This window comes from Oncorhynchus masou, chromosome 28, assembly GCF_036934945.1.
Source record: "Oncorhynchus masou masou isolate Uvic2021 chromosome 28, UVic_Omas_1.1, whole genome shotgun sequence".
Lineage (NCBI taxonomy): Eukaryota > Metazoa > Chordata > Actinopteri > Salmoniformes > Salmonidae > Oncorhynchus > Oncorhynchus masou.
The window spans coordinates 54610228-54626033 of NC_088239.1; the positions used below are offsets into that span (position 1 = coordinate 54610228).

At 44.8% G+C, this 15806-nt stretch overlaps 1 protein-coding gene across 5 annotated transcripts in view; it reads right to left on the bottom strand.

Annotated features, from left to right (window-relative positions):
- The window catches only part of LOC135517920 (guanine nucleotide exchange factor VAV2-like), a 242752-nt gene that overhangs the window by 19953 nt on the left and 206993 nt on the right, over positions 1-15806 (bottom strand). For all 5 annotated transcript variants that reach the window (XM_064942631.1, XM_064942628.1, XM_064942630.1 and 2 more), the window contains exons 9-10: positions 4925-5024; positions 3347-3442 (exon numbers count right to left, since the gene is read on the bottom strand). In XM_064942631.1, the coding sequence (XP_064798703.1) occupies positions 3347-3442; positions 4925-5024 (196 nt within the window). The remainder of the gene's footprint in view (positions 1-3346; positions 3443-4924; positions 5025-15806) is intronic.

The window sequence follows — 15806 nt, forward strand, 5'->3', positions numbered from 1 at the left end:
GCCCACTAATTACCGTATTAACCCCTCGTTCCATATGTCTCTCCTCAGGCCGGTGGTGGCTGGCCCGCTCCAGGAGGCTGAAGTGCGTGATGTTCCTCCGCCTCCTCTAGACATCGAGGGGGTCCGGCGTACTCTGTTCGATCCATTTTGGATTCGAGACGTCGGGTGAGGGGCCTTCAGTACCTCGTGGACTGGGAGGGTTACGGGCCGGAGGAGAGATGCTGGGTTCTGTTGGAGGACGTGTTAGATCCTTCCATGTTATCAAAATTCCACCGTCTCCATCCGGATCGCCCTGCACCTCCCCGAGGCCGGTGTCGAGCCGCGCGTCAGGGGGGGGGGGGTACTGTCACGACATCTGTTTGACTCTCCTGTGCCTGACTTCCCTGCCACCTATACACATATGCCTGACATGGCCAAGATAAAGCATAGCAGTGTGAACACACAACACAGAGTTACACATGGAGTAAACAATTAACAAATCAATAACACAGTGGAAAAAAATAGAGTCTATATACATTGTGTGCAAAAGGCATGAGGAGGTAGGCGAATAATTACACTTTTGCAGATTAACACTGGAGTGATAAATGATCAGATGGTCATGTAGAGGTAGAGATATTGGTGTGCAAAAGAACAGAAAAGTAAATAAATATAAACAGTATGGGGAACAGGTAGGTAAAATTGGGTGGGATATTTACCGATAGACTATGTACAGCTGCAGCGATCGGTTAGCTGCTCAGATAGCAGATGTTTGAAGTTGGTGAGGGAGATAAAAGTCTCCAACTTCAGCGATTTTTGCAATTCGTTCCAGTCACAGGCAGCAGATAACTGGAACGAAAGGCGGCCAAATGAGGTGTTGGCTTTAGGGATGATCAGTGAGATACACCTGCAGGGGTGCGTGCTACGGGTGGATGTTGCCATCGTGACCAGTGAACTAAGATAAGACGGAGCTTTACCTAGCATGGACTTGTAGATGACCTGGAGCCAGTGAGTCTGGCGACGAATATGTAGCGAGGGCCAGCCGACTAGAGCATACAGGTCGCAGTGGTGGGTGGTATAAGGTGCTTTAGTAACAAAACGGATGGCACTGTGATAAACTGCATCCAGTTTGCTGAGTAGAGTGTTGGAAGCTATTTTGTAGATGACATCGCCGAAGTCGAGGATCGGTAGGATAGTCAGTTTTACTAGGGTAAGTTTGGTGGCGTGAGTGAAGGAGGCTTTGTTGAAAGCCAACTCTGGATTTGATTTTAGATTGGAGATGTTTGATATGAGTCTGGAAGGAGAGTTTGCAGTCTCGCCAGACACCTAGGTACTTATAGATGTCCACATATTCTAGGTCGGAACCATCCAGGGTGGTGATGCTAGTCGGGCGTGCGGGTGCAGGCAGCGAACTGTTAAAAAGCATGCATTTGGTTTTACTAGCATTTAAGAGCAGTTGGAGGCCACGGAAGGAGCGTTGTATGGCATTGAAGCTCGTTTGGAGGTTAGATAGCACAGTGTCCAGGGACAGGCCGGAAGTACACAGAATGGTGTCGTCTGCGTAGAGGTGGATCAGGGAATCGCCTGCAGCAAGAGCGACATCATTGATGTATACAGAGAAAAGAGTCGGCCTGAGAATTGAACCCTGTGGCACCCCCATAGAGACTGCCAGAGGACCGGACAGCATGCCCTCCGATTTGACACACTGAACTCTGTCTGCAAAGTAGTTGGTGAACCAGGCAAGGCAGTCATCAGAAAACGCGAGGCTACTGAGTTTGCCGATAAGAATATGGTGATTGACAGAGTCGAAAGCCTTGGCAAGGTCGATGAAGACGGCTGCACAGTACTGTCTTTTATCGATGGCGGTTATGATATCGTTTAGTACCTTGTGCGTGGCTGAGGTGCACCCGTGACCGGCTTGGAAACCAGATTGCACAGCGGAGAAGGTACGGTGGGATTCGAGATTGTCAGTGACCTGTTTGTTGACTTGGCTTTCGAAGACCTTAGAAAGGCAGGGCAGGATGGATATAGGTCTGTAACAGTTTGGGTCCAGGGTGTCTCCCCCTTTAAAGAGGGGGATGACTGCGGCAGCTTTCCAATCCTTGGGGATCTCAGACGATATGAAAGAGAGGTTGAACAGGCTGGTAATAGAGGTTGCGACAATGGCGGCGGATAGTTTCAGAAATAGAGGGTCCAGATTGTCATGCCCAGCTGATTTGTACGGGTCCAGGTTTTGCAGCTCTTTCAGAACATCTGCTATCTGGATTTGGGTAAAGGAGAACCTGGAGCCTGGGGAGGCTTGGGCGAGTAGCTGCGGGGGGGGGATGGCGGAGCTGTTGGCCAATCATGGATTTATCGGTGGTGACCGTGTTACCTAGCCTCAGTGCAGTGGGCAGCTGGGAGGAGGTGCTCTTGTTCTCCATGGACTTCACAGTGTCCCAGTGTCCTTTTTGGAGTTAGAGCTACAGGATGCAAATTTCTGTCTGAAGAAGCTGGCCTTTGCTTTCATGACTGACTGCGTGTATTGGTTCCTGACTTCCCTGAACAGTTGCATATCGCGGGGACTATTCGATGCTATTGCAGTCCGCCACAGGATGTTTTTGTGCTGGTCGAGGGCAGTCAGGTCTGGAGTGAATCAAGGGCTATATCTGTTCTTAGTTCTCCTTTTTTTGAACGGAGCATGCTTATCTAAAATGGTGAGGAAGTTACTTTTAAAGAATGACCAGGCATCCTCAACTGACGGGATGAGGTCAATGTCCTTCCAGGATACCCGGGCCAGGTCGATTAGAAAGGCCTGCTCACAGAAGTGTTTTAGGGAGCGTTTGACAGTGATGAGGGGTGGTCGTTTGACTGCGGATCCGTAGCGGATACTGCTCGTTCTGTGTGTGATTTCCTGCAAAACAGGAATGTCAGTGTTCTGCCATTGGCAGCAAAGAGCCCGAATCTCAATCCCATTGAGCACGTCTGGGACCTGTTGGATCAGAGGGTGAGGGCTAGGGCCATTCCCCCCAGAAATGTCCGAGATCTTGCAGGTGCCTTGGTGGAAGAGTGGTGTAACATCTCACAGCAAGAACTGGCAAATCTGGTGTAATCCATGAGGAGGAGATGCACTGCAGTACTTAAAGCAGCTGGTGGCCACACCAGATACTGACAGTTACTTTTGATTTTGACCCCCCCTTTGTTCAGGTACACATTATTCAATTTCTGTTAGTCACATGTCTGTGGAACTTCTTCAGTTTATGTCTCAGTTGTTGAATATTGTTATGTTCGTACAAATATTTACACATGTTAAGTTTGCTGAAAATATACGCAGTTGACAGTGAGAAGACGTTTCTTTTTTTGCTCAGTTTAGGTTTGCGATGCACCTTACCTTAAGTAGGAGGTGGTACTTGAGAACCCGCTGCATGGGTACTACCAGCAGGTCCTGGAGCTTGAACTTGCCCTCTTGCACCTTCATAGTGCACTCCTACAACAACAACAAGAAACATCATACATTTCACAGTTCATAACTACAACAGCAGCCAAAGTGTACACATTCTGATACTGTAATACACATTCTGTAATTTCACACTATCACTACACCACTTTGCTACAGTTGTGCCTTCCAACAACAGTATCAACAGCGTATTAAAAGGTATCAAATCCCTGTCTGTCCTTACCCCTTAGTGAACATCTACATCAGGACATTCATACTGATATGGATATTTCTTTACTGTATGAGTAATAAAGAACACATTCATCCCTCTGTCTGAATAATAGCCATAACAATCTCCTTTTTATTAAGAAAAACAACAAGCCATACAGCTGCATTGTAATGCATTGAGACAGACCATGAGCCATCGTAACCCAGTAGATGCTGAATGCTGATGTCTCTCTCTCTCTTGAATGGATGACTCTGATCCTTATCCAATTCAAGTCAAAACAAATTTTATTTTATTTGTCACATATACATGGTTAGTAGATGTTAATGCGAGTGTAGCGAAATGCTTGTGCTTCTAGTTCCAACAATGCAGTACTAACCAACGAGTAATCTAACCTAACAAGTTTTGTTTGCCCCCGGTGATGCATTGTGCAGACCTCACTACCCTCTGGAGAGCCTTATGGTTGTGGGCGAAGCAGTTGCCGTACCAGGCGGTGATAGAGAGACTGCCAGAGATCCGGACAGCAGGCCCTCCGATTTGACACACTGAACTCTGTCTGAGAAGTAGTTGGTGAACCAGGCGAGGCAGTCATTTGAGAAACCAAGCCTATTGAGTCTGCCAATAAGAATACAATGATTGACAGAGTCGAAAGCCTTGGCCAGGTCGATGAAGACAGCTGCACAGTACTGTCTTTTATCGATGGTGGTTATGAAATCGTTTAGTACCTTGAGCGTGGCCGAGGTGCACCCGTGACCAGCTCGGAAACCGGATTGCACAGCGGAGAAGGTACGGTGGGATTCAAAATGGTCAGTGATCTGTTTATTGACTTGGCTTTCGAAGACTTTAGAAAGGCAGGGCAGGATGGATATCGGTCTATAACAGTTTGGGTCTAAAGTGTCACCCCCTTTGAAGAGGGGGATGACCGCGGCAGCTTTTAGATTGATGAGGCAAAACATTTATTTAATCATTTTTAGAATAAGTCTGTAATGTAACAACATGTGGAAAAGGGAATGCACTGTAAGCTACAGTACTAGAGCTGGGTCAACCCAGCAGCATGGCTTGGCCAGCAGTGGACCACGATTTGGGCCAGCTGGGGATTCCAGGTTTATCAGATCTTTCACTGCAGACCATTGCTGTTTGTCCAACTGCAGTACAGTAGCTTTGATGGAAGCCAAACTATCATAGTAAAATGTCATGATTCAAAACACCATGGCTGGTTGTGAATTAACTTTGTGCCAATTTTGAGCAGATGCCAGATGGGTGGTAAGGGAAGGGGAGGGATATGTGTGTTTGTGTGGTTACTGTACCTCGACTTTCATCTTAACGTCCTCCCGCGTGGCGATGAGCTCATCCAGTATCTTCTGGGCATTCTCCATGTGGCTGCAGTACTGGCCGTAGATCAACAATCTGTATATGAACACATTACATCACTGTATTATTACTAGCATACACTGAGTGTACAAAACATTAGAAACAACTGCTCTTTCCATGACAGACTGACCAGGTGAATCCAGGTGAAAGCTATGATCCCTTATTGATGTCACCTGTTAAATCCACTTCAATCAGTGTCGATGAAGGGGAGGAGACAGGTTAAAGAAGGACTGTTAAGCTTTAAGCCAATTGAGACATGGACTACGTATGTGTGCCATTCAGAGGGTGAATGGACAAGACAGAAGTTTTAAGTGCCTTTGAACGGGGTATGGTAGTAGGTGCCAGGCACACCGGTTTGTGTCAAGAACTGCAACGCTGCTGGGTTTTTGACACTCAACAATTTCCCATGTGTTTCAAGAGCATTGGAGTCAACATGGGCCCGCATCCCTACGGAACACTTTCGACACTTTGTCGACCATGCCCTTAGAAATTGAGTCTGTTCTGAGGGCAAAAGGGAGTGCATCTCAATATTAAGAAGGTGTTCTTAATATTTTGTACACTCAGTGTATATTCTATTATAGGGTTCCTGCAAAGGGTTCCCAATATCAAAGGCTACACAGATCATCATATAGCAATATGCTGTTGACTCTTAGGACCAGTTCAGTACTAAATAACCCATGGGGCACTTGACACTAAGGAGGAGTAAACCATACTAATAGCTTTAGATTAAACATAATTACAACAGTATTAAACAGTTTGGTGGGTGACCCATTTGCCACCATAGGAAGCCGATGTAAAAGGAACATATGAATAGATTTCATATGGGCATGACTACTGTATATATGAATATATTGTATTAATAAGTAATACATTAACTCGAAACCCAGGGCAATCTTTTGAAGAATACACGTCTCTACCCAATAAGTCATAATCATAGTATAACCACAGTACACTAATGAAAGATAGTGATTATAATAAATTGCTTTGAAGAGTTCTCAGGCAGAAAGCCTATTAATTTGGGCCAGTGAGGATATGAAGGGCACATTCACAACGGGCCCCTGACACAGATCACTTCATCTTGGAACTAGTTCAAAGTTGTGGTGACTAGAGGATGGCACCACGCGTGACACAGATTCCTCTCTCTCTCTTATTTTTCAAAGTAGGGCATTGTCACGACTGGCGTTGCCAAACCCCTCTGATGCTTTTGGCAAAGTCTCTTAATCTTCAGCAGAGCAGAGTTTGCATTTCTAAAGTCTAAGGATGACATATCCTTGACAGAGACAAGAGCACTGCTCCAGAGAGCTGGGAGATGTCTCCACAACTCAGCAAGAGAGCAGGAGCACAGTATGGTAGAAAAAGCACATTTCTCTAAGAAAATCTCTTCAAACATAGTTGGGTTTCTTCTTTCAATTCAATTACCACAATAAATTCACGAAGCTGTTTAACATTTCACAACTCTTCACTTAATCTTGAAGTTAGAGCATAAGTCACTAACAGAGTGCTTTGATAGCAGTCACTACCCCAGCTCTCAAAGCTAAACTCATCTCCTTCCTAAGCCTCTTACATGGACAAACCCACTAACACCTGCAGACTGCACAAACCCCATTACAATGCTTACCAACTTATCTGACCTCTGCCTACTGTACATTCACAACATGACTAGATCCCCATCGGTAGGGATGAGTCATCCAGTGACCAACTATCCGGATGGCTCTCTCCATCCCTAAACCCCATTAATGACTGGTCGAGACTGACCTCCACTGTGAAGCTCCCTGCCTGGGTCTGGTCCAAAGACAACGTGGTCTGGGGCTAACAAGGACCTGATTAGGGCCTGATCCACAGCCAGGGAGATCGCTCCTCTCCTTAAGGAGGGGAATTGGAATAAGATTAATGGCTGCCTTGCTCAATTATGAGCCAGGCAGGCAGCGGCAGTCAGATTCAGCAGCAGGCAACAGCATAACGAGGGTACAGGGCAGGTGTCAGCCACCCGCTTTAATAACACGTGTCACAGACTTAATTGAACATGAAGGTCTTATTTTATGAGGCCATTTCAGGAGCGGGATGTTTAAGGTGGAATGACTGGTGGGGAAAGTGATATTGTGATCAGAGTACGAGGCAATGGATTAGACACCCACTGAGACTTGACACAAGGTTTTGAATCCTTATCGATTGGTTATATTACAGCATGGTAATATACTGGGTATATTTATACGTGACAATGGATAAAGGAAGAGCGAGTGAGGTGACACAAACAAACATACAGCCAGACAGAAAGAGCAGACAGAGGTATAAGAGAGAGAGACAGACAGACAGCAGGAGAGATTGGGGGAAAAGGATGGCACGAGAAAACGGAGAAATAAAAAGACAAAATAAGATAAAGTGTAGGCTACATGAGAGAAAAAGAGCTCAGCTGGATGGGGTTAGGCAGTGTTCACAGCATGGTTCCATGGAGCCTGTGTAGTGTGTCTGGGACAGTGCCTCTGTGCCTGAGGGCCCGCTTTCTAAAGCTCTTCCACCACCACTAAAAACACTCCAAAACCAGGCGTGGTGGTTGTGGTGTTGACAGACAAGGACACGGGTAGGAGGTGAACAGGGGCCATCCTAACAGACCAATTTGTCCCCTGTTCAGTGACAGGCCTCAGCATGGGACACAGGGCCTGCTCTGATACTGACACAGCAGAGAGGACATGTCACAGTGCTAATGCTAATACTTACAGACCCCTCTAATAACAGGCTTTCGTGTTCCTCCAGCTCTTAAGGAAAGTCACTGTCTTTGTTCTCCTCCCAGAGACAAGCAGTGGAACAAAGGGGTTGATTACACACACATGTACAAAGCCACATGTACACACACGTACGCACACGCAGTGGAGTCAGACATAATTAACCCCTGAGACACTGACAAGCACAGCCACTCCTCTCCTGATGTCTGGACACATCACACTGGGAGACTTGTGATGTTATGCTCCCCTAGGAACCAGCTAAATCTCCTTCTATCACTCCTTCTGACTTTCCCTTTAAAGTAATGTTTCATTCCTTTTCTCTCCACCAGTCTCACCCCCTCTTCTCTCTCCCTCTCACAGTGTAGCATGCTGGCTTCTTTCAGTCAAGAAGTAAATTGATTCTGTGACACGTTACTCATAATATGATTCTGTGAAACGTTACTCATAATATGATTCTGTGAAACGTTACTCATAATATGATTCTGTGACACGTTACTCATAATATGATTCTGTGAAATGTTACTCATAATATGATTCTGTGAAACGTTACTCATAATATGATTCTGTGAAACGTTACTCATAATATGATTCTGTGAAACGTTACTCATAATATGATTCTGTGAAACGTTACTCATAATATGATTCTGTGAAACGTTACTCATAATATGATTCTGTGAAACGTTACTCATAATATGATTCTGTGAAACGTTACTCATAATATGATTCTGTGAAACGTTACTCATATGATTCTGTGAAACGTTACTCATAATATGATTCTGTGAAACGTTACTCATAATATGATTCTGTGAAACGTTACTCATAATATGATTCTGTGAAACGTTACTCATAATATGATTCTGTGAAATGTTACTCATAATATGATTCTGTGAAATGTTACTCATAATATGATTCTGTGAAATGTTACTCATAATATGATTCTGTGAAATGTTACTCATAATATGATTCTGTGAAACGTTACTCATAATATGATTCTGTGAAACGTTACTCATAAGCTGACACTAAAACCTCACGTCCTACAAAAGGAGTAGCGATTCTGACCCACGAGCAGGATGACTCACATGACTGACTGGTAAAACAATAGGGGACACCACCGTGAAAAACAAACCTCAACATCACAGAAACACCACTGACTGTACAGACAACTGGCCATGGAGCCAGTCCCATCATTTCTGTACATGACCTTTACATCTCTGAGCTACGTAAACTATACTGTATATGCATCATTGGATTAAATGAATCTAATGAGAGTCCTGTGTTCTAATATCATAGAGTGGATGATGATGATGAGTCAGTGTTGGGATTCTATATTAGAGACAGTCGACAGCATGGAACACATCCCCCTCTAGGATGCCAAAGCAGCACTCTGCCTATGTGACGGCTTCTGCTAGGCCCTTGAGGAGCATGACATGTCATGTGGAAAAGGTGTTGAAGTGACTCGAAAAAAGTCCTGATTTGCGTGGCCTCTGTGGCTTCTGCCTGGCTCGGGGTAGCGGCGTGCCTGTCAAGACGTGTCCTAGCCCATATCTCCTACCGCGTTGTGACAACAGCAACCGACAAACAGTCTAGGGGTGTATTCATATGCCCATAGTTCAGTACAGTTCAACACCATCATCCTGGAAACCCTAGACCCACTCAAATTCGCATACCGCCCCAACAGATCCACAGATGACACAATCTCAATTGCACTCCACACTGCCCTTTCCCACCTGAACAAAAATAACACTTATGTGAGAATGCTGTTCATTGAATACAGCTCAGCGTTAAACACTATAGTGCCCACAAAGCTCATCATTAAGCTGAGGATCCTGGGACTGAACACCTCCCTCTGAAACTGGATCCTGGACTTCCTTATGGGCCGCCCCCAGGTGGCACAGGTAGGCAACAACACATCTGCCACGCTGATCCTCAACACGGGGGCCCCTCAGGGGTGCCTACTCAGTCCCCTCCTCTACACCCTGTTCACCCACAACTGCGTGGCCAAGCACGGCTCCAACACCATCATTAAGTTTGCTGACGACACAACGGCGGAAGGCCTGATCACCGACAATACTGAGACAGCCAATAGGGAGGAGATTAGAGACCTGGCAGTGTGATGTCAGGACAACAACCTTTCCCTCAATGTGAGCAAGACAAAGGAGATGATCTTGGACTACAGGAAAAGGAGGGCCGAACACACCTCCATTCTCATCGACGGGGCTGTAGTGGAGCGAGTCGAGCTTCAAGTTCCTTGGTGCCCACATCACCAACAAAATATCATGTACCAAACACACCAAGACAGTCGCGAAGAGGGCACGGCAACACCTATTCAGTGCGTAGTCCATATGGTCCAGTACATCACTGGGGCCAAGCTTCCTGCCATCCAGGACCTATATACCAGGCGGTATCAGAGGAAGGTCACAAAAATTGTCAAAGACTCCAGTCACCCAAGACACAGACTGTTCTCTCTGCTACCGCATGGCAAGGAGCAAAAGGCTCGACCAACCTGTACCCCGCACATTGACTCTGTACCCGTACCCCATGTACAGTGGGGCAAAAAAGTATTTAGTCAGCCACCAATTGTGCAAGTTCTCCCACTTAAAAAGATGAGAGAGGCCTGTAATTTTCATCATAGTTACACTTCAACTATGACAGACAAAATTAGGGAAAAAAATCCAGAAAATCACATTGTAGGATTTTTTTATGAATTTATTTGCAAATTATGGTGGAAAATAAGTGTTTCTCAATACTTTGTTATATACCCTTTGTTGGCAGTGACAGAGGTCAAACGTTTTCTGTAAGTCTTCACAAGGTTTTCACACACTGTTGCTGGTATTTTGGCCCATTCCTCCGTGCAGATCTCCTCTAGAGCAGTGATGTTTTGGGGCTGTTGCTGGGCAACACGGACTTTCAACTCCCTCCAAAGATTTTCTATGGGGTTGAGATCTGGAGACTGGCTAGGCCACTCCAGGACCTTGAAATGCTTCGTACGAAGCCACTCCTTCATTGCCCTGGCGGTGTGTTTGGGATCATTGTCATGCTGAAAGACCCAGCCACGTTTCATCTTCAATGCCCTTGCTGATGGAAGGAGGTTTTCACTCAAAATCTCACGATTCATGGCCCCATTCATTCTTTCCTTTACACGGATCAATCGCCCTGGTCCCTTTGCAGAAAAACAACCCCAAAGCATGATGTTTCCACCCCCATGCTTCACAGTAGGTATGGTGTTCTTTGGATGCAACTCAGCATTCTTTGTCCTACAAACACGACGAGTTGAGTTTTTACCAAAAAGTTCTATTTTGGTTTCATCTGACCATATGACATTCTCCCAATCTTCTTCTGGATCATCCAAATGCTCTCTAGCAAACTTCAGACGGGCCTGGACATGTACTGGCTTAAACAGGGGGACACGTCTGGCACTGCAGGATTTGAGTCCCTGGCGGCGTAGTGTGTTACTGATGGTAGGCTTTGTTACTTTGGTCCCAGCTCTCTGCAGGTCATTCACTAGGTCCCCCCTTGTGGTTCTGGGATTTTTGCTCACCGTTCTTGTGATCATTTCGACCCCACGGTGTGAGATCTTGCGTGGAGCCCCAGATCGAGGTAGATTATCAGTGGTCTTGTATGTCTTCCATTTCCTAATTGTTGCTCCCACAGTTGATTTCTTCAAACCAAGCTGCTTACCTATTGCAGATTCAGTCTTCCCAGCCTGGTGCAGGTCAACAATTTTGTTTCTGGTGTCCTTTGACAGCTCTTTGGTCTTGGACATAGTGGAGTTTGGAGTGTGACTGTTTGAGGTTGTAGACAGGTGTCTTTTATACTGATAACAAGTTAAAACAGGTGCCATTAATACAGGTAACGAGTGGAGAACAGAGGAGCCTCTTAAAGAAGAAGTTACAGGTCTGTGAGAGACAGAAATCTTGCTTGTTTGTAGGTGACCAAATACTTATTTTCCACCATAATTTGCAAATAAATTCATTAAAAATCCTACAGTGATTTTTTTTCTCATTTTGTCTGTCATAGTTGAAGTGTGCCTATGATGAAAATTACAGGCCTCTCTCATCTTTTTAAGTGGGAGAACTTGCACAATTGGTGGCTGACTAAATACTTTTTTGCCCCACTGTATATAGCCTTGTTATTGTTATTTTACTGTGTTCATTTTTTTTAAACTTTAGTTTAGTTTATTTAGTAAATATTTTGAAAACTCTATTTTCTTAAAATGTCATTGTTGGTTAAGTAAGCATTTCACAGTAAGGTCTACACCTGTTGTATTCGGCATGAGACAAATACAATTTCATATAATTTTTTATTTGATTTCATGTAGTTTACAGAAGTTCATTCAGGAAGGCTGGTCTGAAGGCTCATTTAACTTCATCCATAACATAATTCACTTTGTTTCCAAATCTATGGGCATAGTGGTAATGAATAAAAACATATCAGCACAGCATCTTGTTTCTTCAGCTCTTTCCTATTGGCCATGTGCGGAATGTCATTCACCTATTTACCTTGTAGACTATAAACTAGGCCAGAGGTGGGCAAACTTTTTGACTCGCGGGCCACAATGGGTTCTAAAATTTGACAGAGGGGCCGGGCCAGGAGCATTTGGAGGGAGTGTTTGGGCCGGATATACTAAAGCATTAAATGTAGTGTGTGCAAACCTCATAGCACAGTAAGAACACTACAACCCAATTTATTAACTGTCTTTCAAATGTGAAAAATAGCCCTTATCAGTTAATACATTTGTCTCAAGGAATATGCAAGATATGGCATTTACATACTATTTCGGAGATACTGGGAGGAGGAAATGTAAATAGATTAAAATAACATACGCACTGTGATTTATCAAGATTGCGTCTGTTTTTAATAAGTTTCAATCGAAGGTGCAAAGTTAAAGAAATCAACATTTATTGAAAAATGGAATCACTTTCAACATTCAAAACATATTATTACACAACGAAATACTCAAGCTCAATAATATCTACTTGTGTTAAACTCCGCAAAATCATGGATGGATTGTCCTGACCGCGCGCTCTACAAACTCGCCACGGACGCCCTCGCCTTCACGCGCAAACAGTACACGTGTATCGTTGCCAAGCACACAGACATAGGCTGTATTAAATATCAGCTGAAAATTTAAATTTAAATTAAGAGCGATGTGCGGCGTGTTAATTAAGCTACTGTACCGCTGCTGTGCGTAAATGCGCATTGCTCTTAATTAAAAGACGCACTTCCAAACTTTCCATATGCATTTTTTCATAACACAGCAGAAAAACTCACCATTTCAGTGGGAACAGTGTTGTTGGTCTCCCTTTTTTGCCAGTGCATCAAAGTCTGGAGTTAGATTTGTTGTGGCAATTCGCAGGACAGATCTGAGGTGTTGGTCAGTTAACTTGGATCTGTGATGGGCTTTGTTGATTTTCATGACGCTAAACGTCTGCTCACACACGTAGGTCGAGCCAAACAACACCAGCATCTTCGGAGGTTTGGAAACGCGGTCTCGTTAAGTGAAGCGTAAAAGTCATCCAGTTTAAGAGACTTGAACTTCTACTTTGAGACGGAGTCAGACTGAAGATCGATCAGTTCCAATTGCAGCTCCTGCGGTGCTGATTCGGGGTCTTGTGACAGGGGACAGGACACCAGTTGAAGTGACTTGTCAATTTTTTCAAAATCACAGAACCGACGGCAAAATTCTCTGTGCAGATCGTCCAGTGATTTGCAGTATTTCTTCGCATTTCGGGCGGCCTCTTTCTGCACGGCTAGTGTGGGGAAATGTGCGAAAGATTTGTTTGACATTTGCCTGGAGAATAAAACCAGCTTGGATTTGAAGGCTCTCACATTTGTGTACATGTCGTGCGCAAACTGATCTTTCCCCTGTAACTTCACGTTCAGCTCATTCATGTGTGAAAATATGTCCACAGCAAACGCAAAGTCACAAAGCCAGTTTGTGTCGCTCAGCTCGGGGAATTCTTCGGATTTCCCCATTAAATTAAAAAATGAGCGAATCTCGTCTTTGAGCTCCCAGACTCGTTGAAACACTTTCCCCAAACTTAACCAGCGGACGTGAGAGTGGTAAAGTAGGTCCTGGTGATCCGCATTAGTTTCTTCCAGGAACGTAATGAACTGACGATGATTAAATCCCCTTGCTCGTATGAAGTTAACAAGTTTTACAACTGGATCCACGACGTGATTAAGCTGCAATACAGACTTACACAGAGACTCCTGATGAATGATGCAGTGAAGTAAAATAACATCCTGGTCAGGGTTTTCTTTTTTCACTTTATCCTGGATTCTTTTCAGCAGCCCGATGTTTTTTCCAGTTAAATTTGGCGATCCATCCGTGGTGACATTGGCAAGTTTACTCCAAGGTAGCTTCATTCTCTCGATGACAGCAGACACCTCTTTATATAAGTCCTCTCCTCGCGTTTTCCCTTTCAGTGATTCCATGCTCAAAAGCTCCTCCGTTATCTCAAAACTGTCGTTAATCCCTCGGATAAAAATTAGGAGCTGAGCAGTGTCTTTTATGTCGTTACTTTCATCCAGTGCTAGTGAATATAACTTAAAGGACTCCGCCTTTTTGTTTAACTCGCTGACTATATCTTCGTCAATCAGTTCCACGCGGCGAGTCACTGTCCTGCGTGCTAAACTGATTTGTTCAAACTTGGCTTTGCTCTCCGGACACAAGAGACCTGCTGTCTCTACCATGCACTCTTTCAAAAACTCGCCTTCGGAGAAAGGCTTGCTAGCCTTTGCTAATTTGAATGCCAGCAAATAACTTGCCTTGGTACTTGACTTTTGAATTGCAGTTTGTCGGTGAAAAAAGTTCTGTTGACTCTGTAAATTAGCTGCCAACCTCTGAGCAGTAGCCGCCCGTTCTTGTGTTGACTGCTTGCTAGCATAGTTTGCATGCTTCGTGGCAAAGTGACGGCTGATATTGTACTCTTTGAAAACCGCAACAGCTTCTTGACATATCAGACATACAGCCGTTGATCGGACTTCAGTGAAGAAGTATTTTGTTGTCCACTCCTTATTAAACACTCGGCATTCGCTGTCCACTTTCCTTCTCTTTGGTCCGCTCATTTTCACAGAAGGGCTTAATGGTGACGTGAAACGAAGTGAAAATTAAAGTGAAATAAAGAGAAATACGCGCCACTCCAACAACGGTCAATGTGTTTTGAGTGCGCCATCTATTGGGGAAACGTGGGCATTGCAGGGAAAGGGGAAAAAATGAGGTTTTTACTATAATTTGGACAAGTTCGGCGGGCCGGATTAAAAAGCCTAACGGGCCGTATGTGGCCCGCGGGCCGTAGTTTGCCCATGTCTGAACTAGGCATAAAAATGCAATTCCCTCACGCAAGTGGGACCATTTTCAGACGCTCAAATTCTGAGAATCATGAGCCCAGGCCTGTCCAGCCATGAGCTCCTCCAACTGGCTAATATTAATGTGCTTGACTCATCTCTGCAACTCCCAGACGACGGGGTCGAAGAGGTCGATTCTCCCAAAGGGAGGAAAAAGTTCCAGAAATTGGCTTTGCCAGCAAGGGGGAAAACTCTAAGATGGCTGTCTCTGGGCCTTCTTCCTCTGCTGCAACGTTCACCGCGGCTACCTCCACCCGGGCCGCTCTTGCTGCCGCAACCAACGACCCTGTACATCTTTAAAACCTCAGATCCCAGGCTACAGTGTATCCTTTCCATCGCAGAGTTTGTGGAAGCATCGAGCATTTGCCACATTGTGTTGTGCTTAATGTTTCCCCCCAGGAAAAGAGAGCTTGATAAATTACATAAATTAAGATTTGCTGCCGTGTTTAGCTGTCATCCCATGTTGATACATAATATTATTCCATTTCAGCTATCAGATCTAGTTTATCGTAATGCTCCTTGTGTGCATACTCCCAAGGCTATTCATGGGGTACACTCAACCATTTGTTAAACAATATGTTGTCTTGTGTCATAAAGTTTTTTATGCAGGGAATGCACAGAGTTATTTCCAAATATGGCTATTGTCTGCAGGGACACGGGCACATATGCTACTGGTAGTGGGTTGCAAGTATAATTCATGACTAGTCTATATTTACCTGACGATACTCATCGTTAGGCCTGCCGCCTA